General features: G+C 60.7%; 2 protein-coding genes across 4 annotated transcripts in view; both read left to right on the plus strand.

The window, feature by feature from the left end:
* Positions 1-26084, plus strand: part of ATF1 (activating transcription factor 1) — a 450302-nt gene that overhangs the window by 256737 nt on the left and 167481 nt on the right. The gene's annotated exons all lie outside the window — the stretch shown is intronic.
* ASIC1 (acid sensing ion channel subunit 1) lies at positions 8338-25856 on the plus strand. Of its 3 annotated transcripts, none has more exons than XM_030967190.1 (13): positions 8338-8638; positions 8758-8827; positions 9226-9623; positions 10451-10646; positions 22962-23112; positions 23593-23720; positions 23908-24058; positions 24138-24194; positions 24278-24431; positions 24520-24611; positions 24870-24949; positions 25043-25147; positions 25408-25856. In XM_030967190.1, the coding sequence occupies exons 3-13, from the start codon at positions 9259-9261 to the stop codon at positions 25510-25512; spliced, it is 1584 nt and encodes a 527-aa protein (XP_030823050.1). In that variant the 5' UTR covers positions 8338-8638; positions 8758-8827; positions 9226-9258; the 3' UTR covers positions 25513-25856. The 3 variants fall into 3 exon arrangements, with proteins under 3 accessions (XP_030823050.1, XP_030823051.1, XP_030823049.1); XM_030967191.1 differs by having other exon boundaries at positions 8338-8471; positions 8689-8827; positions 9229-9623; XM_030967189.1 differs by having other exon boundaries at positions 8338-8827; positions 9229-9623.

Here is a 26084-nt window from a genome sequence, read left to right on the forward strand (position 1 = left end):
CACTCGTCTATTCTTTAATTTGAGCTTCTCATAAGAGAGACAACACTCAGGATGAGGATGCAGAGGGGGAATATCAGCTCTAACATGCCACCAAACAGATCTATACTCATACTCCGGTTTCTGTGAGGCCTTCCCTCCTGTTTCTCCCTCTCCACCCCAATCAATGGCCTCTGCCTGTCCCCTCACCTCCAGCAGCCCTGAAATTTGAGGCTTGGCCAGGAGCTGCAGCATCAGGGCTGTTGTCTGCATGGTCCTGCAGGGACCAGCAGCGCTGAGCACCTGCCCCGTGCCACAATCCTATCCCCTGAGCAGCTCCATCAGTGCTGCATCTCCCTAAGATGTTTGTGCACCCCCAACAGCAGCTTTCAGCCCCTTGGGGGTTCCTGAGCTGGGGGAGGCAGTTCCAGCAAACCCAGATGGGGCAAGGCACAGCCCAGTGACACAGCCCAGTGACACAGCCCAGTGACACAGCCCCAGCAGCAGCCCTGCTCCTGGCACCCCACACCCTGCTCACCCAGCTCCCGGGTGCAAAGGGGGTTTTTTAGCAAGGCTAAACCCTGCCAGAACCCCTGGCACACTCTCTTTCGTAGGTTTGCCGCACAGGAGCATCCCCAAATCCTGGTTTGGGCTCTGGTGCCAGGGATGGGCTCACAGATGACACGGCAGCACCTCGGCCCCCACATGACGCCAGCGGTGAGGATCCTGCCAGGCTGGAGAGCTGAGCCAAGGCAGCTCCGCTATTGATCCCCTGATCAATGACAGCTCAAGGCCTGGAAATGACAGCGCCTCTCCCCAGCCCTCAGCTCCCAGCCCAAGCTGGAGGCTCACGCAGAGGTTTAGCAATAATCTGAGGCAGCAGCGGGGATGGGAAGAGCCTCTTGCAGCAGGTGGGTTGTTCAACAAATTGGACACATAACGAGACAAAAAGCACAGAGGAAGGAGATCTGGTGGGACCGGACCTTTATCTCTGGCACGCTGGCCGCCAAATCTTTGTGCAATATTTATCAAGGGTGAGCGGACAGGAGAATTGGCAGTCGATGCATAAGTGAGGAATTAAAGCCACTGCCATCCTTATCTCCCCGGCAGAGCGAGGGGAGGGGTGGGCGGGAGCTGCGAGCCAGCCCAGGGCAATCGACTTTGAAACCATTTGTGGATTTAAGGAGTCCAAACTTTATTAGCTCAGCTGATGGGGAGCAGAGCAGAAGCACCAAGAGGGCAAACCAGCACATCCACGTCCTCGGGCTGCCTGGGCTGAGCGCTGCCTCCGGGCAGGCATTTCCACTGGAAAGTCCCTTGTGTCACCGATGAGACATTGCAGGGCTGGGGGACAGGGCAGAGCTGCCCCAGAGGCTCCAGGTAAGGGGCCTGCGGTCTTTCAAGCCCAGTTAAAATTCACTTTTAAACCGAGGAGCTGCTGCACTTTCTCTCCTAGTTTCTCTCAGCAGTGAGACAAAGGCAGGCGATGCTCTGCCCTCGGGACAGTCACGTTTTGCACAGTCAGAGGCGCAGCTCCTGGGGAGAGCAGACACTGCTCGGCACTTCCAGCCGCCCTGTGGATCTGCCCCGGGGGACACAGCCGGGAAAAGCACAGGGGAAGGGATGGATAGAGCCCCCATAACCACAGAGCTGCAGGTCAGGCCATCGAGGGCGTTTGTGCACGAGCCATCCCCAGGGAGGGCAGCTCAGCCCCCGGCCGGGTGCCCCGGCCCTGTCGGCTGTGGATGGCGAGCAAAGGGCCGCTCCACTGCCAGCATCCCCTGGGAATCCCCAGTGATCACATACCGTCTGTAATTAACTCGATTATTGGCTTTTCTTTTGCTGAGACTGCACGTTCAAGATGGGCTCCATCTGCTCCTTGCATGGGCCTGGCTGCAGCGGGAGGGGACAAAGCCCCTCCTTCCAGAGAAATGTGTCATTCCTGCCAATGGGGGACAAGGACAAGGCCATGCTGGGGGCAGCAGCAGCCCCTGGACAATGGCTGTGGGTCCATCTGCCCAACTCCCCCTTTCACCACACACCGAACTCTGCCAACCAGCCTTGTTCCCCTGGGCACCCATCAGCCCCAGCCCCGGCTCCACTGGGGCCATCAGCTTCGCTAAATTGTTTAAGGGGATTTGCATCTCTCTAATTTCTCTTCGATGCAAATAAAAGCCCAGGAAGCCAAGCGGGAGATGCTGGACTGCCGTGGTGCAGCTGCATTGGGTGCCTGCTGGGAGGAAGATGCTCTGATCTCTGCCTGGAGCATCCAGGGCCACATTCCCCCCCTGCACCACACAATCCCTCCCGCAGAAATGGGACACGAGCACCGAGAAGCGTCAACGCCAGAGTAATTCCCAGCTACAGCCCTTTCCAGGCAGGCTCCCCCTTTGGCCCTGCTGTGGTTCTCATAAATCCTCCCCAGGTTATTCCAGCCGCTGTCACGGAGCCGTGGCAGCAAATCTGAGCTTAGCTGGGAGCGCACACGTGGCGCCCGCGGGTCCCCAGCACCCATCTGCACCGCCTTTGTCTCCGCAGCCTTTGAGCCGCTCTTCCCCTCCTCTCTGCTGCAAAGAAACGCATTAGTTGCAACATTGCTTTAATTTGTTTGCCAGCTTTCGGAGATGGAGAGGCTCCTGCTCCCATCGGTGCCGTTTGAGGATGCCGGCAGCGTTAACCCTTTAGCTCCCACGCCCCCGAGCTGCTGGAGCGGCTTTGGCACACCCGAGACACACGAGCTGCCTCCTCCAGCCCAGCTCTGCAGCCGACCTGGCACTTCCCAGATGGAGGGATCCGTTTCCCCTTCCAGCTACCCTCAGCATTTCCGTAATGAGATGAGTTTTGTTGTGACCACAACCAGTGTCAGAGGGAATAAAAGACAAAGTGATCCAGACGGGGCCCGTGGCAGCGACAAGGACACGAGGACAAACAGCCACCAGCAAAGCCAGGGCAGTGCGGGTGGAGAAATGGTGTGGGACGAGTGGGGCAGCACAGGGGGACGGGCTGGGTCTGCACCCAGGGAGGGGCTGGGGGTTCCTGCTGTCCTGTGCCGCACACGGCACATCCCGGGATCTCACCTGCGCACACACACCTGAGTGCCATGACCTGCTCCTGGCCTGGGCCTTCAGCAAGGTGCCACCTCTGGGAACACAACAGGGGCATTTCTGCTCAGATAGCTCCAAACCAGCTTCTGATACGGATATCAGAGCAGGAAGAGAGCAAGGAGCCAGGAGGGATGGCCTTGGGCAGCACTACAGGGTCGCTGACAACCACACAGATCCCTGCTTGACCCTGCATCCTGTGGAATGAGTTTGTATGATCTCTGCCCCACACTTCCACGTTCAGGTCCATCCAGCCTGAGCATCTTCAGCCCCTTCAGCCCAGGGCAGCAGCCCCAGGGCTCCGTGTGTCCCAGGAGAAGCTTTCTCTGGACGCTGGGTGAAACAAGTGGGGACAGCAGGAGCCACCCAAGGTGGAATTTGTGAACAGGGGAAGTGTTTCAGGACCGTTGTTGAGCAGGAGCCAGTGGTTTTGCATTGCCTCATGCTAATTGCTGGAGCTAATGAAGCCACACACCCATCTTGGTGATTTTCCACAGGGTTTCCATCCGCCTCTGGTTTTTAAGGTGCTGTCCACAATTCCGGAAAGATACGGCTGATTGATTCCGGGATGGAAAAAGAGAAGAAACAACCCTGAAAGGGCTGCAAAAAAAACACACTCAGTCCCAAAGCAGGCGAGGGGCACCCAGATGCAAGGGTGAGGAGCAGCAGGAGAAGGAATTCCCAGCCATCCAGCCCTAGGCATGCAGTGTTGGTGCAACACAGACACAGCACTGTGGCTCTTGCTGAGGGTGTGGTGAGGAGGTGTTCCTGCCCTCCCACAGGGCACCATCCCCGGGGAGTTTGCTGCCTGGCTCTTGGGGATGATTCCTGCTGCCAAAACCCCAGGAGAGCCCAAGCCACCTTCCCCATGGCTCTGTGCCTCCACCCTGCACTGAAAGGTGCACTGCTGTTAAGCAGTTCAACCTCCTTTTCATCCCGAGAGCAGTTCTGAAGGTTTAAATAGAAAGATATCAAAATAAAAGATAATTGTTGAGAAAGATGAATAGGGGGAGAAAAAAACCCCACCAGCACGGAGGAACTCTTGTCTAATTTCTCACCCACGCAGAGCACAGCGATATTAGTGCCTTCGACTCTGGTTCGTAAAAGCTTTCATGGCTTTATTACCAGCTCCCCGAACAGCTTGTCCTTTTAATAAGCCAAGGCCTCCAGATAGCAGATCTGCCCATGGGAGATCCCATCAGGACGTGGTTAATCCAGGCAGAAATAGCACAAAGCATCATCACACTCACCTGACGGAGGAAGCCCTTGTCTGAGGCAGGAAAAGGTTAAAACCCATCCCAAAAAGCAGGGGGAGAGGGGAGGGAGGGAGAGCTGAACCGCCTCTGTGGCGGGTTAACCAGTGCTGCTGGGTGTCCTCACCTTCTCCATCAGCGCTGCTCTCCACAGCCGCTGGCATTGGCGATGGAGGCCTTTAATTATCCAAACTGCTGCCCCTCACAAAATTAAATGCTGCTGGGGATGACTCAGTGTTTAATGGACTGGCTGCTCCTCACGCCGGGAGAGCCAAGCGGGTGCAAGCGAGAGCACGGCACAACACGGCATAAATCACCCGGAGACGCCGCTCACGGGGCCCGCTGACCCAGCTGCTTGGAGCAGCCTCTGCTGGGCTTCAGCACTGCTGTTTTCACTCAGGAGAACCCAGGGGGAACTCCTGGGAGCAGCAGCTCTGGGCGTTGCAGCTCGACCCTGCACCCAGGCTGGCTGTGACCCTTCCCCAGCTACCACCACGTGGATGCGCTTGATTTAGAAATCCCACGGATTCACCAGGCTGGCTGTGCTGGGTTCTCTGTTCCCAGGATTTAGATGTGGTGGTTTCCTTTGGAAAGGTCTCAGCAATGGTCAGATGTGGTTTAGAAGGCAGACAGGTGCCAGAGGATGTGATACAAAGGTTGTCTCTGCCTTTGCACCACGCTCGGGGCCAGCCCAAGCCAGCATGGCAAGAAGCAGCTCTGTTAATAGCCTCGTTAGTCTCACCAAGATGCTGAGGCTTTGGCTTCCAGCACATAATTAACGATGTGCTCATGAATTAGGAAACCCTGGACCTCTACCAGGATCTCTGTGGAGGCTCGTGGTTCAGAGCTGGAGCAAGGCAATGCCTCAAGGAGCGGCATAAAGGAGAGGGCATGGCCAGCAGGGACTGGCAGAGGCCTTCTTTGCCCATCTTTAATGCAGGACCAGCTTTTCTCCAGGTACCTCACACCTGGAGCTGGAAAACAAGAAAAATTTCTCCATGGAAAATGTTGTCAAGCCCTGGCACAGGCTGTCCTGGGCACCATTCCTGGAGGGATTTAAGACACGTAGATGTGGTGCTTGAGGACAGTGTGGTGGCCTTGGCAGTGCTGGGGCAGCAGTCAGAGGATGATCTTGGAAGTCTTTTCCATTTAAAGGATTCTGTGTGGATGCAAGAGTCCCTAACGCTGGAGCTGCCCCACCCATAAGAAGTCCTACTAAGGCCCCACTGTGCCTCATTTGAATACAATTTACTGTCGCCAATGATGCTGATGGTTATTTCCCCAAGCTAGGAAGTATTTGGCCCCAAAATGGGCTCCTGGAAGCAATTTCAGACAGCAGTTTGTAATGCTGGAAGCAATTTGCAACCCATTAGCAGCGATCGGCTGTGAAGATATTTTACACATCACTCAGTCCAGGTTTGAGGGGGGATGGAATTTTAACCCCCTCTCCTTTGGAATTTTTGTCCAGGATGGGGTGAACACCTGAGCACTGCCTCTGCAGCCCCAGCAGCTTTGCCACATGCCAGTGGTGACTTGTGAATTAAATCTCTTAAATACACAAATACAGTCCCGGACTGCAGGGCCAGGCACCCCCAGAGCCTCATGCTCCAGGAAGGGATACAGCAGTGCCCAGCACCTCCAGCACCCACAGGACTAATTGACCATTATCAATTAATTTGCCTCTGGACAGCAGCAGATGCAGGTAAAGAAGCAATTTGCAAGTCAGGGCTGCCTCCATGGAGGGAGCAAAAGCACGGCACAACCCCAAAAAAGCATGGAAAGGCATCACTTATCCATCCTTGCCCTGGGGATGCTCTTCCAAGAAGCAGTTTCCATAACTGGGGGGTGTGTGGTGGAGCAGGGACAAGCTCCGCTGGGAAGGTGAGGAAAGAGCCCCAGGCCTTGAGTTATCCCTTGGCCCAAGCTCCCGAGGTGTTCCCAAGACACGTCTGGGATCCTGCCTGTCTGCCAGAGCCTGTGCTGGGAGCCTCAGCTCTGCAGCACCTTCCCTTAATTACTTTTTTCATTCTAATTAGATCTGAGGGCAGGCTGAGGGGAGGCCTGGTTGCTGAATCCGTGCTCTGAGCACCCATTTTTAACAGGAGGATTCCACCACAGCCACTCACACCCCACCAACCCTCACTAACCCACCCCTTGAAGCCTTTGTGTCTTGCAGTTATCACCTGGGGCTGTTCCCTCCTCACCCATCCCACAGCCCTCGGCTGGTTCCTGTCTCTCCCAGCAGGAATTAACACAACCCTCACGTGGCTTCCCCAAAAAACAGCACGGAAACGCTCCCAGTCCCCACGCTCCACTCCATTCCAAGGATGCAGCTGCATTCTCCCTGGACGGGGGCCAGCGGTAGGGAAGTTTCCTCTGCCCGCTCTCCTCCTCCCTGGCTCCTGTAGAAAAGGGGTTTGGGGTGTTTGGGGCCCCAACAGCTCCACAAGACCCCCAGGAAATGTTCTCCATGCAGGAGAAGCAGCAGAGCCTCTTCCCTGGGGTTTCTTGTGCACTGGAAATCAAGGACTCCCAAGAATGTCCACATGCTCACCTGCTCCTGCCTGAGACCTCCTCCCTCCCTGCCCAGCCCCGCTGCCGGGGATTTACTGTCAATAAAACCACTGCAGAGAGCCACTTCTCCTCTGGAAGAAGAGAAGGAGGAGGGGGGAACAACCACTCTCTAAACGTCCTTCTCCCTTATCCCAGCAGCACATCCTTCTCCCCTCAGGATGCTGATGGAGGGACAGCATCGAGCAGGCAGCTGTTGGGCAAGGAGCGATGCAGAACGGAGCAGGAAGGGAAAGGCAGAGCTGGTGCCAACTGGGAATGCTAATGCTGCTCCCCGGCCTCACAGCCACGTCCCCAAGCACCAGCAGGGCTGTGCCTGAGCCTGGCAAGGGGGGGCACTGGCTCGGGGGGTGTCCCTGGCCCCCAGCTCTGCTGCTCCCAGGTGTTCTCGAGCAGGTCCCGCTGTAAAACCCAGGGATTCTGCTGGGGCAGGGGAGAGGATGCTCCGAAAACGATCAAACCAAGTGTGCCCAAGCCGTGGGATTTTGGGTATCCCTGAGTGCCCACGCTCCTGTTTGTGTGGTTCAGGTGGGGACACCGTGCTGGGAAGGCACCTCTGGGCAGGGACGCAGCCTGTGCCAACCCTGGGGTCTGGCTGTCCCTTTCCAACATCACACTCGTAAAGGACATTGAAGCATCCTTTTCCATTTGACTGCAGCCACCTTACTGGGAGCAGTGGGCGGGCTCCTGCTGCAGCCTCCGCACCCAGAGCCGCTGCCGCGGGGGCTCGGCTCGGGTGAGGAGGGCACCCCGCTCCCCGGGGCACTCGCGGGTGCAGCTGGAGGCAATGGGAGATGTGCTGGCACTGGGGGCAGCTGGGCAGCGCTGTGCAACCCCCCCGGTCTGCCCCGGGGAGGAGCAGAGCCCCCGGTGCCTCCTGCCCCGGGAGCAGCCCGGGGACAGCGGCAGAAGGACGGTGCTGGGACAGGGGCGGCGTGTCCTGAGCACGGCGAGGGCCCAGCAGGGTCAGTCCCTTCATCGTGATAAGCGTGACAGGCACCGGCCACAGGCAGCAGAGCCGGGCTGCACGGGGTGAGCCCGGGTGGACACTCGAGGACACGTGTGCCCCACGGCCAGGAAGGGGCTGGAAGGCACCGGTGTCCCCCAAAAAGACCAAGCCCGGGGTGTCCCAGCACCCGCCCCGGCGCCGGGGCCAGCACGGGTGAAGCCTGAAGGGCGGGGGAGGCCGCGGCAGGGCAGGGACGGGTCAGGGCTGTGGGATGGGGCCGGGGGGTCCGGCGGAGCGGGGAGCGAGGAGCCGGAGCATCCCTGGAAGGCGCGGGGGATGGGAGCGGCACACGCACACGCACACACACATTACCCACATGCACACGGCAGCAGCACCAACAGCCCCTGCCAGCGCCTGCAATCGCTGGAGCGCCGCTCCTGCGCCTCTCCCTCCTCCTCTCCCTCCTCCTCCTCCTCCTTCTCCTCCTCCTCCTCGCTGCCCACCGGCCTGCGGCACCCCTCACCCCTCCGCGGCCTCCGGCCCCACCAGCGCTCAGACAATGACTTCATGCGGATTATGCATCTGAAGAAATCACCAGCTCCCAGATAGCCACAGGGGGAGGTATCCATGTGTTTGGCAGGGAAGCAGCCTCCTGCTCGCCTTCCTTCTCCTCCTCTTATCTCCTCGCACACGGCAGCTGCCTCCTCTCCAGCGATGGTCGCCTGCGGTCCCCCCGCGCGGCGCTGAGCGAGGCCCCGGCGCATCCCCGCTCCCACGCTTGCACCAAGGTACCAACGAGGCTATTTTTATTCCCCCCCCTTCTTTTCCGGTTCACCAGCCGCTGCCGGGCTCGGTGCCTCAGCACCCTCGCTGCCTGCACATCTCCCGCTCCCTCCCGTGTTCCCAGCCCGGCTCCCTCGGCGCAGCGGCAGCACCACCAGCCCAGCTCCAGCCACGGCCGCCGGCCCTGATTCCAGGTTTGCATCCTTCATTCCTTCATCTGTTTGTCGATGCGACAGTGCCATTTGTGGGAGGTGGAGGGGGAACGGGGCAGGTGGGAGGGGAGGGGGAGATAAGGTGATGGGGGGGGTGGGCACAGCACCCCAGTCCTGCCGTGGGATGGGGAGGGCAGGGAGGAGGTGGGAGGGGGGGAAATGCAAGAGGCTGCATCCAAATAAATGTATTTATGTATATATATATATATATATATGCATGTCTGTGTGTGTATATATATATATATGTAGGCTTGGGGGCAAGAGCAGGGCACAGCAAAGCATCTGCCCCTGGCGGGCGCTGCCGGGCACATCCCTGCCCGGGGCCGCCGTGGGCTGGGCACCCACAGCACCCACGAGGCACCCATGGGCTCCCTTCTCAGCAGAGTGGCCACCCCGGGCTGCTGGCACTGACCATGATGGACCTGAAAGTGGACGAGGAGGAGGTGGACAGCGGGCAGCCCGTGAGCATCCAGGCCTTCGCCAGCAGCTCCACCCTGCACGGGCTCTCGCACATCTTCTCGTACGAGCGGCTGTCGCTGAAGCGCGTGGTCTGGGCACTTTGCTTCCTGGGCTCGCTGGCGCTGCTGGCCCTGGTCTGCACCAACCGCATCCAGTACTACTTCCTGTACCCCCACGTCACCAAGCTGGACGAGGTGGCGGCCACCAGGCTCACCTTCCCCGCCGTCACCTTCTGCAACCTCAACGAGTTTCGGTTCAGCCGAGTGACCAAGAATGACCTGTACCACGCCGGCGAGCTCCTGGCCTTGCTCAATAACAGGTGGGTGCCGGTGCCTTGAGGTGGCCCCAGGTGACATCTCAGTTACTCTGGATGCAGCCAAGAGCCACCAGGTCCTGCTGATGCTCCTGGGCATGTGGCTCCCACACTGGGCTGCCCCAGATGGCTCCAGTGCACACAGCTCCCATCGCCAGTGTGCAGCACATGCAGCAGGGCCAGGGCCACCCCCTGGGCTCCTGTGGGGCTGATCCAGCACACCTGGCTCCAGTGCCATGTCTGGGTGCCATCCCATGCAGCGAGGCCAGGGGTGCCAGCAGGTGAAGCCACTGACCCACACCCCAGCCTGGTGCCATTCCTTGGGCTGTGGAAGCCCCTCACCTGTGGCTATGGTGGCTCCTTGGTGCTGCCAAGTTGCTGTCAAGAGCCTGGTGCACTCCCTGCCCATGCCAATGCCAAGGGGCTTCACTGCTGTCCCCACTCCTGCCCCAGGGAGGGGTTTTCAGGCATGACAGCAGAGCTGAGACCTAGAACATTCAGTCCCTGTCCCAGCAAGGCCACCACCTCACCACAATGCCACCAAAGGCACAGGGCAGGTGGCTGGGTGGCCTCAACCAGGGCTGGTGCTGCTGGACCAGCAGTGGGACAAGTGGGATGGGTTTGGAAGGCAGCCACTGCCCAGCTTCTCCTTCTGCCATCTTTCATGTGCCTCTGGGCCCCTTTGTGCTGCTGGATGCTCTGGAAATGCCACGTGCAAGGTGGGGCTGTGCTGAGCCCATGCCGAGGCTGCTCCTGGGAACCCCAGATGGCCTTTGCCAGTGGGAGCAGCCACCACAGCCAGGCCTGAGCTTCTCCCTGCTCTTTCCCCCAAGATACGAGATCCCAGACATCCAGACAGCTGATGAGAAGCAGCTGGAAATCCTGCAGGACAAGGCCAACTTCCGAAACTTCAAGCCCAAACCTTTCAACATGCTGGAGTTTTACGACCGGGCTGGCCACGACATCAGGGAGATGCTGCTGTCCTGCTTCTTCCGTGGGGAGCAGTGCACCCCCGAAGACTTCAAAGTGGTGAGTGACCTGTGGGCCCTGCCCAGTGCCACCTTTCCCCCATGCAAGGAGGGTGTTTGCCCACCTGTAGCTGCTCCTGCCTCCCCCAGCTCGGAAGGGAGCGGCAGCACCGTCACTAAGGGGGTGCCGTTGGGGTTTGGAGGCCCAGGCTGTCCCCAGGAGCACGTGTGGCTCCATACAGCTCTGTGGGCTGCTCCCACGTGGGCACAGCTCCCCGGGATCATTTGGGCTCTGCAGAGCAGGGTTGTGCCGGGCTGGAAGCTGCCATGGTGAGGAGGCTCCAGTGGAGGAGCAGGGAGAGCACGAATGGCAGAATCCCTTGGGAACACAGGTCCCAGTGGCTCCGTGCTGCGCCCTGCCATGGAGCTCGTTCTTGTGCTGGTGGATCCAGCACACAATAAAGCCTTTATCCCTGCTCTGCCTGGCCCCATCCAGCTGGGGACGGAACAGTGCCGGCTATTCGGGGGCTGCCTAATCAATTCGGCAGCCGCGGCGGCTGCTCCCGAGCAGCTCCGGCGTGGAGCCCTGCGCTGTTCAGGGTCCCCATCCTCGTCAGCAGCCCAGGGGTGTTCCCCTCGTGTCCCACGCTGAGCACGGCTGGGTGTGTGCAGGGCCCAGTCCCGGTGCAGTTCGGGTGATTTCAATCATCGGCATTAAATTCCCGTCATGGGCTCTTTCCACGAGCAGGTGTCTGTTGTCAGCCATGAGGCGTTTATTTGTTAAATGGAGGCACGTTGCAGCCCGGAGGGGGCTGGATCCCCTCCAGCAGGGCCAGCTCCAGCCCGTGCTCGGTTCCGACACCGGCTCCTGCCAGGGCATGGTCGCGTTTTCTGCGCCGAACCATCCTCAGGGACCTTCATCCCTGCTCCCTCCCTGCATCTCTTGGGTTCCAAATCCCTGTGTTCTGCATCCCCTTCAACTGGCAAAAGCCAAACAGGCTCGCAGCTGGTTTGTTATTCCTGTCTGGATTATTCCTTGCAAGCAGGTTGGGATGATTTGATGGATTTGATTAGAGGAAGCTGGCTCTCTGCTGCATCTCTGTTGTTCCTTGGGGTCTGGCACAGGGAGGTCTGTGTGTGGTGGGGCTGGGATGGGGTCCTGGCACTTTCAGAAGCTTGTAGGGGATTGTCTCAGCAGCAAATTCCTACTGCCTTGCTGCTCCCTGCACGGGCTGAGCTGGGCTCGGTGCTGCTCTGGGCCTGGTGGCCGGGCTGGGAGTGCTGGGGACCAGAACCAGGCTTGCACCATCAGCCCACGCTGCCCCGGTGGGCTCCACCTTCCCTCATGGGGGCTGGGTCCCCTCTGAACTGCGGGAAGCCCCTTCAGTGTCCAGGGACCCTTCTGCACCCAGGGCTGGCCCCGTTCTCTCACCGATCCAGAGGGATCTGCCAGGGGGACCTGGGGGCTGCCCAGACCCCACAGCCTGGGGCAGATGGGGACAACCTGGAGGTCAGTGGGGACAGCCTGGAGGTCAGTGGGGACAGCCTGGAGGTCAGTAGGGACAGCCTGGAGGTCAGTGGGGCCAGGCGGGGGTCCCGGGGCCGGCCGGGGGTCCCGGGGCCGGCCGGGGGTCCCGGGGCCGGCCGGGGGCGATGCTGATGGCCGCACGGGAGCGGCGGCAGCGCCGGGGCCCGACACGCCGCGGTGCCGCCTTATCTGTCCCCGGCAGAAGGGAGGACTCGGGGCAGCCGCGGCGAATGCAAATGCGGGGCTGCCGGAGCCGAAATACCTGGGGTGACATGAGGCAGAGGAGGAGCCGCCTCCTGCCGGGTCCTCCCGCCCGCTGCCGGGATGGGGGAGCAGCGGCACCGGAGCAGGGACCCCCCCGTGCTGGGGGCACTGTCCGTGTGCCCCCCAAAGCGCCCACCCGGAGCAGCCCAGGGGGCTGTGCGCTGGCCTCACCCCCAGGTCAGCTCAGAGCATCACTTGCAGCCAGGACAGGCGCCCCCGGCACAGGAGGCTCGTGCTGGGTGCCGTGGAGAAGCCCACCCTGGGATGATTTGAGCTCTTCCCACCTCCTTCTTCATCCCACATCATCAGCAGCCACCTCGGGGGTCATGGCATTGCTCATTCCCCTCCACGTTCCCCCCTGAGCTGTGTGCAGGGTACAGGGACACCTCAGTGGAGCTGAGCAGGCTCAGACTCATCCCAAACTGCAGAGTGAACCCTTTAAAAAGATCAGGGGGGGACAACTGGCCCACCCCAGCTCTGCCCCGGCTCTTCACAGCCCCTCCAGCACCAGGGCAGTGTTTGGTGCCCACCAGAGCTCCCCCCTGCAGCAGCCCAGGACAAGGACAAGGATGCACAGGGAGGTGCCCTGATCTCCCCAAAATCCTGCCATGACCTCAAAGCCTGGAGAGGCAAACACAAAGCTGAGGGGCAAGTCTTGAACCTGAGCGACATGGGCTGAAGTTTCCCCGTGCCCGGGGCTGTGCCCAGAGCCCCACACAGGGATGGGACAGGCAGGGGACAGACACATTTCCCTTTGCAGGAGGGGCTCGCTCTCGCTGTCACCCCCGTTTCGGGGCCACGCTCCCTGGCACCCTCATTAGCAGCACGGATCAATGTTTCACTCTTCCTACTTCATTATTTATGAGCTGGAGTGCTCCCTCCCCTGCGGGAGCTCTCAGCCCCTCCTCGGCTCCTGCTCCTTCCTCCCCTCACCGCGAGGTTCCCCCGGGGCCTCGCACACCCACGGGGATGGCGCCTCACCCAGCAAGGGAGATGCTCCCATCTCTGGGCTCTAAATCCCTGGGAAAAAGGAGAAATGCAGAGCATGAGCTTCCTCTCCACACCCCAGGATGGGAATTGTGGCTGCACAATCTCAGGAAGGTGCCCCGTGCTTGGGAAGCCCCTTTTGGGTGGTCGGTGCAGCCAGGGGGGCAGGAGTGGCTGTGCCCGGGGTGGCACAATGTGAATTTGCAGCTTTTCCTTCTCACACCCTGTGAACCCATCCCAGGGAGAGCCCCATCCCTGTCCTGCTCTGGGGCACGGTGGCTGAGCCTGGAGCCCTGGGCAGTGTGCATGGGACAGCCTGGATGAGCTGGAGAGGATTAAGACCTCTGGACCGTTTCCATGAGGCTCCAGGGCTGAGCTGGCACTAGGGAGAATTGAGTTTGACGTGGAGATCATGCCTCTGCCTTTTGCATTGGATTCTGCATCCTCTGCCCTGGAAACACCGGGTGCACAGAGCCAGAGCCAGGCAGGGAGCGGGAAGGGTCTGCAGCAGTCCCAGCAAACCCCAACCACACTCCTCCTCTCCTCCTTCCTCCTATCTCCGGGGCAGAGCAGGAGCTCCCGTGGTGGAGAACAGATCCTGTTCCCCACAGCACCCCACTGCTCCTGCTGGGCCTCCCCACCCTCCTTCTGACCCCACTGCGCCCTGGTGAACCCCACTAAACACTTCCAGATCCTGCTGCACCCCTCAGACTCTGCTGCACCCCAGTGTGTGCCCCTCTGCACCCCCAAAACCTCTCTGCACCCCTGGGCTCCCTGCTCGGCCCACAGCCCGCCTCGCTCCAGCTGGGGGGTGTTGGAGCTCTGCTCCTGCCACCCCAGGAACATGGTGTGGCTTCTCCCCCTGAAAAACCCCCTTGTGTGGGTCAAACCTGCCCTGCTGGTGGGCACTGGGCTGTCCTGCAGCCCCCGTGGGATCTCAGAGGGGTGGGCACAGTAGGGCAGGCGCAGGGGTGCTCAGCCGGGGTTCTGCTGCTCCCCTGCTCCCCCTGGCTCTCAGCCCCGCGGGATCCAGGCCCCAGCCCCTTCCCCAAACGCAGCCCTGGCCCCCCGTGGCCCCCCACGGCAGTCACAAGGCCGGAGCCCCGCGGCGAGCGGAGCTCCCCCGCCGCGCAGCGTTAGTGGATAATCACGGAGCCGGAGTGAGAAGCATCTCCAACACAGCTGGAGAGACCGGGCGCGGGAATTACTGATACCCAGACATTTCCTGGAGCTTTTGACAGTTAATAAACAAACCACATGGGTCCATCTGGCTCTGGAAAAACAACTTGGGGACAGCGTGTGGGCACCAGGCACGGCCACCAGCCCCAGACAGCCCCGTCCTGGTCCGGGGCTGGTTCCCAGCAGCATTCCGAGCCCCAGCAGATCCCACCATGGTCCCCAATGGAGCCGGTGCATTTACAAATTCTGTAAGACATTCGAGTGATTTATGCAAATCACTTTTTAAAGCGGCACACAGGCTCCTAAATAACTTATAAGCGTTGGAAACTGCTGGCACGTATCCGTTGTTTCTGGGCACCGATTCACCTCGGGCATCCCGGTGGTGTCCCCAGGGGCCCGGCTGAGCATCCTCACCTGGATCACCGGCAAACTCCGCCCAAACTCTTCCCCACATCGGCCTCTCTCCGCGGCCGAGCAGCAGCAGGGTTTGACTCCCGAGGCTGCCCCGTTTTCCACACGAATGAAGCAAAGCCAGCGGGACACGGGCGAGATAATCGGAGGTGACGGAGCAGAGGAGCAGCCACGCACGGGACCGCAGCCGTTTGCTGGTGGTGACTCGGCTCTCCCGGGAAGAGCAGCGGGTTGGGAGTGCCCCAGCTCTGCTCGGCAGCTCGGAGATTTTCCCGTATCACTGTATTTTGCTCAAAGCAAATCATCCGGAAAGCAGCCGTGAGCTGTTTCACCCTCGGGCAGGGAGCAGAGACACAGGCGCTGCTCCGCAGCTGCCTCCTTGTCCCAGCTTCACCCAAGCATTCCCAGACCTGCTCAGGCAGAACAGGGGAGCTCTGGGCTGTGGCTTTGCTCACCCCACACTGACACAAACGTGGATGGGACTCTCGTGGGAAGCTGGCTGCTCTTCACTCTGCAGCAGGACAGCGACAGCACAGCCCCGGTGCTGTGGGACCAGCTCCACTGAGCCCACCACCACTGATCTTGGCCAAGATGGGGTAGAAGAGGATCAGAAGCAAGAGGGATGAGAACACAGTGGCACGGTGAGAGGCCACCACGTGCCTGCACCCCACAGCCACTTCATTAGAGCTGTGAATGGCGCATCCAGCACCTGAACCTCAGAGCTCTGGAAAACAGTGGGATTAGAGGAGAAGGACTTGTGGGATCAGGGTCAGGCTCAGCTGGTGTCATTTGGTCCCTGGCTCTGCCCAGGGGCCATGCCCAGCTCCAGAATCTCCCCCTGCACAGCAGCGCCATGCACACCCAGAGGGGTCACACACCCCCAAAGCTCTGCACACACCCAGAGGGGTCACACACACAAAAAGCACCTTGCACATGTGGAGATGTCACACCCCAAAGCACTTTGCACACTCGGAGGTGCCACACACAGCTGGAGGCACCACACACACCCAGAGGTGTCGTGCCAAGAGCTCAGAGCATCACAGCTTCACCTCTGGCCAATCCTGTTCCTCTTGCAATGCCTTTGCACATAAAGACTCATTAACAAATGAATTATTAATGATTATTAATAAGCTGTAATGGCATTTGTGGCTGCTGGAAGAGATGAGGAGGCTTTCGAGTGGTGCCCGACCGCAATGGAGGTGAGGATTTCACAGCTGAGGACAGGGCACGTGTGTCCCAAGGGATCCAAGGCTGGAAGCACAGCCCTGGACAGCAGCAGCAGATGAGGGGCTCCAAGCTATTCCCCTCAGCCTCCCTTTGGTGTTTTTCCCAGCCTCAGGCTGGGCAATAGCAAGGTGCTCTCTGAGCATTCCAAAGGACCTGCCCAGGAACTTCCTGGTGCCATTTTCCCTCTCTCCCTGATATCAAGTGGGGACAAGCCATACTAGAGGGGGCAGATCCCCTGAGCCTCTGGAGCCACAGATCTCCACAGGGAGACCAGGAAATTAACTGTCTCATGGCCTTTTTGCCTCAGTTTAATATCTCTGGCTGTTTAGAGCCACCTGTGTTTTATCGCCTGTGGAGCTTGGCCGGGGCTCCCAAGGCAGCGCTGCAATTCCTGCTCCAGCCAGGGTTCAAGGAGCTCCTCACTGGCTCTTATTTATTTATACAGCCCTGACACTTGGATATTATAACCAATTATTTATTTTTGGAGGGTTTTTTCTGCGTGGAGTGTTTGGTGGTTTTGCATCCAGGCTCTCAGCCCAAGGACGGAGCTGGGGCAGGGTGTTTCCACCCACTCTGTGATTTATCAGGGATTTTAAACCCCTGCTCTCCTGGCAGGGACAGGGAGACCCTTCCAGAGGCACCACATGCCAGGGCTGTGTGACTGCTCTGCTTGGATTAGATTAGATTTGAAAAGCGTGATACGTGCGGAGCCGGAGCGAGCGAGCACAGCAAGGAAACCAGACCGGAACACCGTGGGCTTTTCCCCCCTCCAATAAAACCGCCGGCTCGGATCTGCCTGCATGAACTGGCTGAGCGATTGTGAAGGATGTCGGAAAAAATCACAACCTGCTTACGGGAGATTCACGATCGGCAGGAAACACGGGAAGGCGTTGGGATCAGGGTCGGCGGGAATAATCCCGGATGCCGGGAATTAGCGACACCTCGGCAGCACCCTCCGTGTCCTGGCAGAGTCCTGGTGACCCCTGCATGGCACAGAGGGACACTGCCAGCGGGGAAATCACCGGGAAGCTCTCAGCACTACAAACAGGTTCAGTTATAGGAGCGTAAACAGATCCTGGGGAGGAGGATGCAGCGGCTGCGGAGCCGTCACGGCGGATCACAGCCAAGGCTCCAGGGACACAGCTGGACTGCGGGGGGGTCCCGGCTGACCCCCCTAAACCCCGGGCCAGCGTGGCTGCAGGTGGCCTCAGTGCTCAGGGCAGCAGCACCGGCACCCGGCAGGGCTGGCTGGGAAGAGCTTGCCCAGGAAAGCTTTGAAAGATTAATAGAGTTTAAATGGAAGCGTTTGGAGAGGAGATAAGGCTCATCTGATATGAAATCATATGGAACAACGGGATCCAGGGAGGCCCTGGCTCTATAATGAAGTCCACTTAGCACATTACTCACCATAATGTGCTTTTTATTAAAGTCCTGTGCTGCAGGTGCTGAGTCTGCAGCTGGGAACACGGGGCTGGAATGGCACGGGCACCTGGAGTACCGGACCCCGCCACCAGAAGCAGCCGGGATGCGGCGTGAAAAAGGCACCTTCGGCTTCCCATTTCCCATCCCGTTTGATCCAGGGGTGTGACTCTGGCATCACCCAGCACCGCGGCATCACCGGGGCCCGCGGCTGGGGCTGGTGGGCCTGCAGGGATGAGGTGGAGTGGAGGCGGAGGTGGGGAATAATACAGAGGAAAAACTCCTTTTTAATCATCAATTTTTCTGCATTAGAATGTGACATGCTAATCCACTGTGAAGCGTCTAATCTGGGGGATAAAGGGCCGGATAACACAAGCTGCGCCCGGCTTGGCTGGCGGAGCGAGCCGAGGCAAGGTGGCAGCATCTGATAAGGGGAGCAGGATTAGTCCCGGCACAGATCCCGCCTGCCCGGGCAATCCCACCTTGCTTGGCTGCCTCTGCTCTGTCTCTCGCCAGGGTCAGGGAGGGATCTGCAGCCCTGGAGCCATCCCAGAGCGGCTCATCCCGCCCGGAGCGGCGGTGGCAGCACTGCCGGTGCCTCCACCACCATCTTGGCAGTTCTGGGAGCTGCAAAGCACATCCCTGGGCCAAGACACGTGGGAAACCTCATTTTTCTCCCTTTGGATTTGCACACCCGGGTGCGTGGTGGGAGCAGGACAACCCAGCCGTGGGGTCTCCGTCTGCCCCAAATGTCCACGCCCACGTGCTGCTTTGGCTGCCTCATCCCACCCCTCATCCCATCCCTTCCTAGCGGCCAGCTCCGACCTGCGGGCACCCCCAGGGATGACGTGGGCAGCTCAGCCCCAGCTCAGCCAGTCTTTGGCAGGGACGGGCAGTGCCCGTCACAAAACCGAGCGGGTCCAGCTCCCGGGGCGCTTTCGGCGACAGCCTCCCCGGGGCTCGGAGACCTGGGATAACAGAGCTTGCCATGTTGTTTTCTCCTCGCCTCCTCGGGGATTGGTTTATCTCTATGAATAACTCCATCCCGGCTTTGATCTCCTCTGCCATTAAAGCGTGACAGGCTGTGAAATGTGCTGTTGCTGCCGTCAAATCCCGCTCCCGCTTCCCCCCCCGCCGCCTCCGTGCTCCCCCGCTCCGGGAAACCTCCTTTCCCAGGCCCGTGAGGAGCCGCAGAGCAGCGAGCGGGGCCGAACCGCCCCGGGACAGCGGCCAAACACGGTGCTGGAGGCAGGAAAAACCCATCTCCTCCTCCCATCCCACAGCTCTCCCTGGGGCGGGGAGGAGGGCACGGAGCATCCCCGGTCCCAGCGCCGGCTCGGGTGTGGCGGCATCACCCCAGCACCCGCCATGGGGGCTGATGTCACGGCTAATTATAGCATCCCCCGTCCCTCGCCCCCGCCAAAGCTTTACCTGAGAGAGGGTAAAAATAACTCCCGGCGAGGGAGGAGCTGGAACGAGCCCAAAGACTCCTCCAGCATCTCCAAAACTTGCACAAACCAGGACGGCACCCCCCTGCCTGCAACACACGGCCGCACTTTGTCCCCAATCTGGGGGTCAGGACGCGCTCCCCTTGGCTGGTGCCGCCGTGCTCCAGGCTGCGGCTGTCCCCGGTCACCTTCACCCGGCTCGGGTGTCGGCGCTGGGACAGGTGGCGGTAACCGGAGCCGGGCCCTGCTGCTGGGATCCAGCCCCGGCGCACCCCGCGAGCTGTTTAAGCCGAGCGAAGCAGGTTAATGGCCCCAGTCGATGATGGAATGTTTTCATTACAGCATCTTTCTCTCTCTCTCTCCCTGCTGCAATCGCTCCCAAGAAGACACATTAAACCTCCCCGCGCCGAGGGAGCGGATCCGCCCCTCGCTCGCACCATCAGGGGCTGCCTGCTGGCCCCGGGCAGCACGGCTCACCTGTCCGAGCCCCGCCGGGGCTAAACAACCCCCTCAACCTGCAATTCCTTAATTCTGCTTCCCTTCTCCTCCCGCCCCAGCAGCCATGGCACAGGAACCCAGTGCCAGAGCTGGGAGCAGCAGAAATCCCAGCCCAACCCCGGACAGCTCCTACCTGCTCCTCCCTGTCCCGAGCATCCTCTGTGCCAGCCTGAGTGGGATCGGCCCAGTGTGTTCCCAGCCTGCTCCCACAGGGCTGGACCAGCCCAGCTCTTCCAAACCCCCTGCCAGGAGCAGCCCTGATGCTGTAACAGCCCTGCCCTGCAGCTGCAGCTCATCCCCACCACAGACACAGGGCACCTATGACCTGGCCCCCATGTCCTGGTGGCTCCCACCCACCCAATTCACCTTCCTGACTCTCTTTTCTAGGCAGAGTTTTCATCTCAGATTCTCTGGGATGCTCCCAAAAGGTGTAACCTTGATCTTGGCCTGATGAAATTTCATCCTGTGGCTCTGGCGCTCGTCCCCAAGGTCATCCACTCTTTCTCCCAGGTCCCCAAGTGGCATCTGCCAGTGTCCCTCTTCCACAAGGGCCCTACTGAAGGGAATATTGAGCTTGGGGAGCCCCAGGATGGGACACCCCAGTGTCACATCATGGATCACTGCCCGTGGCCTGTTCCACCGGCATCACCTGCCCAGGAGTCTCAGATAACTATGCTGGTATCTGATCAGATTTTTACTGATTTGTTCTCCCAATTTGTGGCGTCCATGTGTGCCGGGATGTGCTCAGGGACCAGGAACGCCACAGGGTGCACAGGGAAGGAGACACAGCAGCTGAACTGAGGGCTTGGGGTGAGCCTCTCCCACCCAGGCACCAGCCCAAAGCTCCCATCCAGCCCCTGCACATCCAAGTGCTGCCGGATTTAGATTCTCCCCCGGTGCCGGGATGGGGCTGGAGATTGCTCTGTGGTCTCTGGATGCTTTTATGAAGTGCTGAGTACAGGAAAACAGCAAACCACGAGAAGGGGCTGCGCTGCTGCAGAGAGGAGACGCCGGTGCTCCCTGCAGCTCCATCCCAGCATCCTGCACCAGAGCTGCTCCCTGGGACCCTCAGCCTGGCTGGTTCAGCAGCACAAGGCCTGGAGCCATTCCTTGAAGGAAGACGTGGCTCCCTGTGCCCCACTGGAATCCAAAACGTGAGGTGACGTGCCCAGCACTGACTGGGCTCTGCAGAAGGACTCGTTGCCTGGAAAGCGCCCAAATCCTGCCAAGACCAGCCCTGCTCAGAGGAGGACAGACCTCACTCCACTGGGAACGTTGGATTTGCTGGATTCTCAAGTGCACACGCTGGTGCCCTGCAGCACAGGGGATGAGCCTGCAGGGATGGGCACTGCCAGGGCAGGAGAAGCATCACAGAAGCCTGAGAACACCACAGCATCCTTCCCCCTACCTGGACCACCACTGAACCAGCACAGTGTCACGGGCATTTTGGGAAAACCTCTGTCTCCAGCTGGCCTGGGGATGAGCGCAGAGAGCCTGGCATACGGCGGCTCTGGAGGCAGCCGGGGACCCAGCAGGGAGGGCTGGGCCTGGCTGGAGCAGCCGCTTGGGCTGCCAGGGCCAGACCACGGCAGGACGGAGGGCACAGCGTGGGGACACAGCGCTGGGTACCTGCACACCCGCACACACTGCGTGCCCCCGGCCTGGCAGCCCTCGGCCCCCCAGGCAGCCCTGGGAGCTCCCACGGCGCCTCTGGAGGCGGTGATGTCTCTGCTCCGACCTGGCAGCCGGAGCCGGCCGGTCCCAGGGGGCCCGGGGAGCCCGCGGAACCGCCCCTCGCTCCTCCTCCCCTCCTGCTCCTGATATACCCTCCTGGCTCCGAGCATCCCTCTGCTCCTCTCCCTCACTCCCGCTCGTCTCGCTCCTTTTCCCTTCTCCGTTCCTCCTCTCTGAACTTGCCCCTTCCCCCTCCCCTGCTCTCCCCAGCCCCTCTCTGCTGAGGAACTGACTGAAGACCCGCAGGCTGGGGCAGGGCACGGGCCAGGACCCCCATACCAGAGCCAGGACCTCCACACTACAGCTGGGACCCCCAGGCTGGGCAATGCCTCTCCAGATATTCTGCACCATCTCCTTCTCCAATGAGGAAGCACCAGAAGATGCTGCAGCCACTGAGAAGGAAGAAGATGAAGCAGATGAGTTCCTATATGGGCAGGAGGAGGATGAAGAGGACGAGGAGGACACAGGGGCAACCACGGACTTCGTGGCCTTTGCCAGCAGCTGCACCCTGCATGGGCTGAGCCACATCTTCGTGGAGGGCAGCCTGGGTGCCCGGCAGGCGCTGTGGGCGCTGGCCTTCCTCCTCTCCCTCTCCATCTTCCTCTACCAGGTGGCCGACCGCATTGCCTACTACCTGGAGTACCACCACGTCACGCTGCTCAGCGAGGAGGACAGCCCCGAGATGACCTTCCCCGCCGTCACCTTCTGCAACATCAACCGTGTGCGGCTCTCGCAGCTCAGCCACGAGGACCTGCTCTACCTGGCCCCTCTGGTGGACTACGAGCCTGGGATGGAGCTGGGCTTCACCCCGGCCCAGCTGGGCCCCTGGGAGGAGGACGAGCCCCTAAATTTGTACGGGTTTTTTAACCGCACTTGCCACCAGCTGGAGGACATGCTGCTGAGCTGCAGCTACCGCGGCCAGCGCTGCGGCCCCGGGGACTTTGCGCCGGTGAGTAGCCCCAGGGTGGCCCGGCACGGGGAGCAGCTCCGCAGCTGGTTGGTGTTGGATCAGGCACGGCAGGTGATGCTGCCCTTGCAGCTTGCTCAGGGGCAGGCTGATATTTCAGCCCCATCTGCCAGAGCTGGGGACGGCACCGGCGGTGGAGCTGCTCTGGTGGGACACGGAGTGTGTCCCCGGGGCTGTGCTTGCTAAAGAGGTGCCTGGCACCTCCATCCTGGGGTGCCATCAGGGCTTGTGGGGCACCATGTGTTGCAAGCCCACTTCCCTGACATGCCCCTTCATCCAGGCTGGCAGCAGCTCTGTGGTTTTGGGGCCATGCTGGCTGCCGGAGGTGAGAGTTGGAATGGCCAAGGAGGGATGGGGAGGTCCAGGATCCCGTCCAGCCCTGTCCTCTGCAGGGATGGAGGAGGGCTTGGAGGAGGCGCTGGTGCAGGCATCAGGCTGAGTGCCACCACCTTGGGGAGCCACAGCTGCCGTAGGCTCTCTGGGGCTGTAAATCTGCAGTGTCTCCTCTGAGTCCATCCCTGTGGGAACATCTCCTCCTCTACCAGGGCCAGGATGGGCAGTTCCAGCACTGAGAGATCCTGTGGGTCAGGAGCTCAGTTTGGACCATGCCCAGGCTGGGACGGCTGAGTTTTGGGGCTGGGGACGCTCTTCTGGCTCCGTGCTGTGGCTGCACACAGAGGGGCCTCAGCCTCAGCCCTGTGTCCTCTCCTGCAGGTCTTCACCCGCTATGGGAAGTGCTACACCTTCAATGCGGGGCAGGACGGGAAGCCGCGGCTCATCACCATGAAGGGGGGCACTGGCAACGGCCTGGAGATCATGCTGGACATCCAGCAGGACGAGTACCTGCCAGTGTGGGGGGAAACAGGTAACCCACTGCCCCAGTGGGCCCACTCAGCCACCAGCAGCTCCTGGGGTGCTACCCAGCCCCTACTCACCTCCCCAGCCCCCTCCCACCTCCCCAGACCACAGATCCACATCCCTCAGGCTCCCTTCTCTTCCCTCCTTCCATTTCTCATCACTTCTGCTCTTTTCTTTCCCTTTTCCTTCTTGTCTTTGCTCTTTGCCATGGCAACTCCCCATCGTTTAGACACGCAGCCATCACTTGTTTATAAATAGAGTCAAATACTTTCCCAGCCACACTCCTGGGTGTGGAGCAGGGGGGTCGGGGTGGAGGGGCAAGGACATGGTGCAGCAAACAGATGGACAGATGGATGGATATGTGGATGAATGACTTGGCCCAGGGGAAGCGTGGGAGGCAGAAGTTGTGGTCCCTCTCCCAGCAGGCTCAGCACAGCCCCTCGGAGCAGGGACAGTGCTGTGCTCACCCCACTTCTCTCTGCCACAGATGAGACCTCGTTCGAAGCCGGGATCAAGGTGCAGATCCACAGCCAGGACGAGCCCCCTCTGATCGACCAGCTGGGCTTCGGGGTCGCTCCTGGCTTCCAGACCTTCGTGTCCTGCCAGGAGCAGCGGGTAGGAACTGGGCAAGTGTGGGATGTCCCCTCCCACCCTGTGCTGCGGGAGCAGAGCCTCCTCGCTGTGCCCCTGTCCCCACACTGGATGGAGGGGAGGTCCCTGTCCTGGGGACCAGTGCCACAAGGGTGTCTGTCCCCTGCCACACTGGGTTCTCTCCTCACTGCTGGCTTCTCTCCCCTTCCAGCTCATCTACCTGCCGCCTCCCTGGGGCGACTGCAAGGCCGTGGCGGGCGACTCGGAGTTCTACGACACCTACAGCATCACGGCGTGCCGCATCGACTGCGAGACCCGCTACCTGGTGGAGAACTGCAACTGCCGCATGGTGCACATGCCAGGTGAGCCCCGTGCCTGGCCCGGCCCGGCCCGGCCCTCCGCTGTGGTCCCAGCTGGAACACCTGCTCTGTGTCTCCCCAGGCGATGCCCCTTACTGCACCCCGGAGCAGTACAAGGAGTGCGCGGATCCGGCCTTAGGTGAGGCTGTCCGGCCCCGGGGGTGGGACGGAGCTGCGGCCTTGGGTTTCTCCAGCTCGCCATCCCCCTCTCTCCCTGCACAGATTTCCTGGTGGAGAAGGACAATGAGTACTGCATCTGTGAGATGCCCTGCAACATGACACGCTATGGCAAAGAGCTCTCCATGGTCAAGATCCCCAGCAAGGCCTCGGCCAAGTACCTGGCCAAGAAATACAACAAGTCAGAGCAGTACATCGGGTAAGGCACCACGGCCACGGTAGTGGTGGGGCAGGGTCTGGTCCCTCCATCCCAAACCCCAGCCTGATGCCACTTCTGTCCTGCACAGGGAGAACATCCTGGTGCTGGATATCTTCTTTGAAGCCCTGAACTACGAGACGATCGAGCAGAAGAAGGCGTACGAGGTGGCAGGTTTGCTGGGTGAGTGTTGGTGGTTCTGGGGAGCCCTGTGACAGTCTCTAGCCAGAGTCCCCCAGCGAGGTGGCCTCGTGCTGGCCTTGTCACCATGGCCCGTTCCCAAGGCACTGGGATGTGCCAAGAGCACAGCTGTGGAGCAGGGCACCCCACTGCCATGACCAGGCACCAGTCACAGCAGTGACAAGTTCTGCCCTTTCTCTGCTCCCTCTGCCACCTGACTCTGGATTCAGGCCACCCTGATGGTTTCCTTCTCCTCTGCAGGTGACATTGGAGGGCAGATGGGGCTGTTCATTGGGGCCAGCATCCTCACAGTGCTGGAGCTGTTTGACTATGCCTATGAGGTGAGTGTCTCCTCCATCTCAAGGCTGTTCTCATGTGGGATGAGGGGAATGGCCACCCCTGAGCCCCACAGTACTGACACGTGGCTCTGGCAGGTGATAAAGCACCGGCTGTGCCGGCGGGGCAAGTGCCGCAAGAACCACAAGAGGAACAACACAGACAAGGGCGTTGCGCTGAGCATGGACGACGTGAAACGCCACGTGAGTGCGGGGCACAGCACGGTCCCCTCTGCCTGTCCCCTCTGTCTGTCCCCTCCTGCCTGTCCCCTCTGCCTGTCCCCTCTTGCCTGTCCCTTCCTGCCTGTCCCTTCCTGCAGCTTGGGGGGTGGGGAGTCACCGTTTTGGGGAGCCCCTGGGAAAAGAGCAGAGGGCCCAGGCAGAGATGCGGTGGGGGGATGGCGCTGGGTCTCTGCAAGGACCTGGATGAAAGCAGTGGCCCCAAAATCCCGTTTATCCTGCAGAATCCCTGTGAAAGCATACGGGGGCACCCAGCAGGCATGACGTACGCAGCCAACATCCTACCTCACCACCCGGCCCGGGGCACCTTTGAGGACTTCACCTGCTAACCGACGTCTGGATGTACAACCTGAGCTACCAAAGCCCTGCGAGAGCTGCCCTTCTCCCCGCCAGCGCCAGCGGAGAGACACATCTAGGGGGCCTTTGCTCCTTGGCACGGTGGGACACGGACAAGAGCGACGGCCTCGGATTTCGGGGCAGGCAGTGGGGTCGGGCAATGCCAGACCCTGGCGCAGCCCCCGTGGCAGCTGCTCTGCACCTGCCCTGCTCCTTCAGAGACTCCAGGATGCTCCAGCCCGGCCGTCCCGCGGAGCGGGAGCGACACGCACAGTGGGCCAGGGCACGGGCCTGCCCCGGCTCCCCCTTGGCTCCCCTCGGCCTTTTTAACTAAAACCCAGAAGCCAAGAAGAAGCAGCCGTTCGGCCGCAGTCTCCATCCACAGCCCTGTCCGTCTGCCCTCCGTCGTCTCCATGCTCATCTTTCTCCAACGCCTTGGCCGCGCCTGCTGGGCCCCCTGTGCCTGCTGGGGGGCTCATCCGGGAGCCCCCGGCGTGCCCGGCACGGGGCAGCAGCCTGGGAGTCCCTGGAGAGCCCCTCTGTCCCTGGGACCTCAGCCCTGGCT

This window comes from Camarhynchus parvulus, chromosome 29 (assembly GCF_901933205.1).
Source record: "Camarhynchus parvulus chromosome 29, STF_HiC, whole genome shotgun sequence".
NCBI lineage: Eukaryota > Metazoa > Chordata > Aves > Passeriformes > Thraupidae > Camarhynchus > Camarhynchus parvulus.

Bases quoted from the DNA above. Each gene is read 5' to 3' on its own strand.
- ASIC1 (XM_030967189.1), top strand. From the start codon at position 9,259: ATGATGGACCTGAAAGTGGACGAGGAGGAGGTGGACAGCGGGCAGCCC. The intron at 10,647-22,961 runs GTGAGTGACCTG...CCTCTCCTGCAG, and splicing joins CCCCCGAAGACTTCAAAGTG to GTCTTCACCCGCTATGGGAA. The intron at 24,432-24,519 runs GTAAGGCACCAC...TGTCCTGCACAG, and splicing joins AAGTCAGAGCAGTACATCGG to GGAGAACATCCTGGTGCTGG.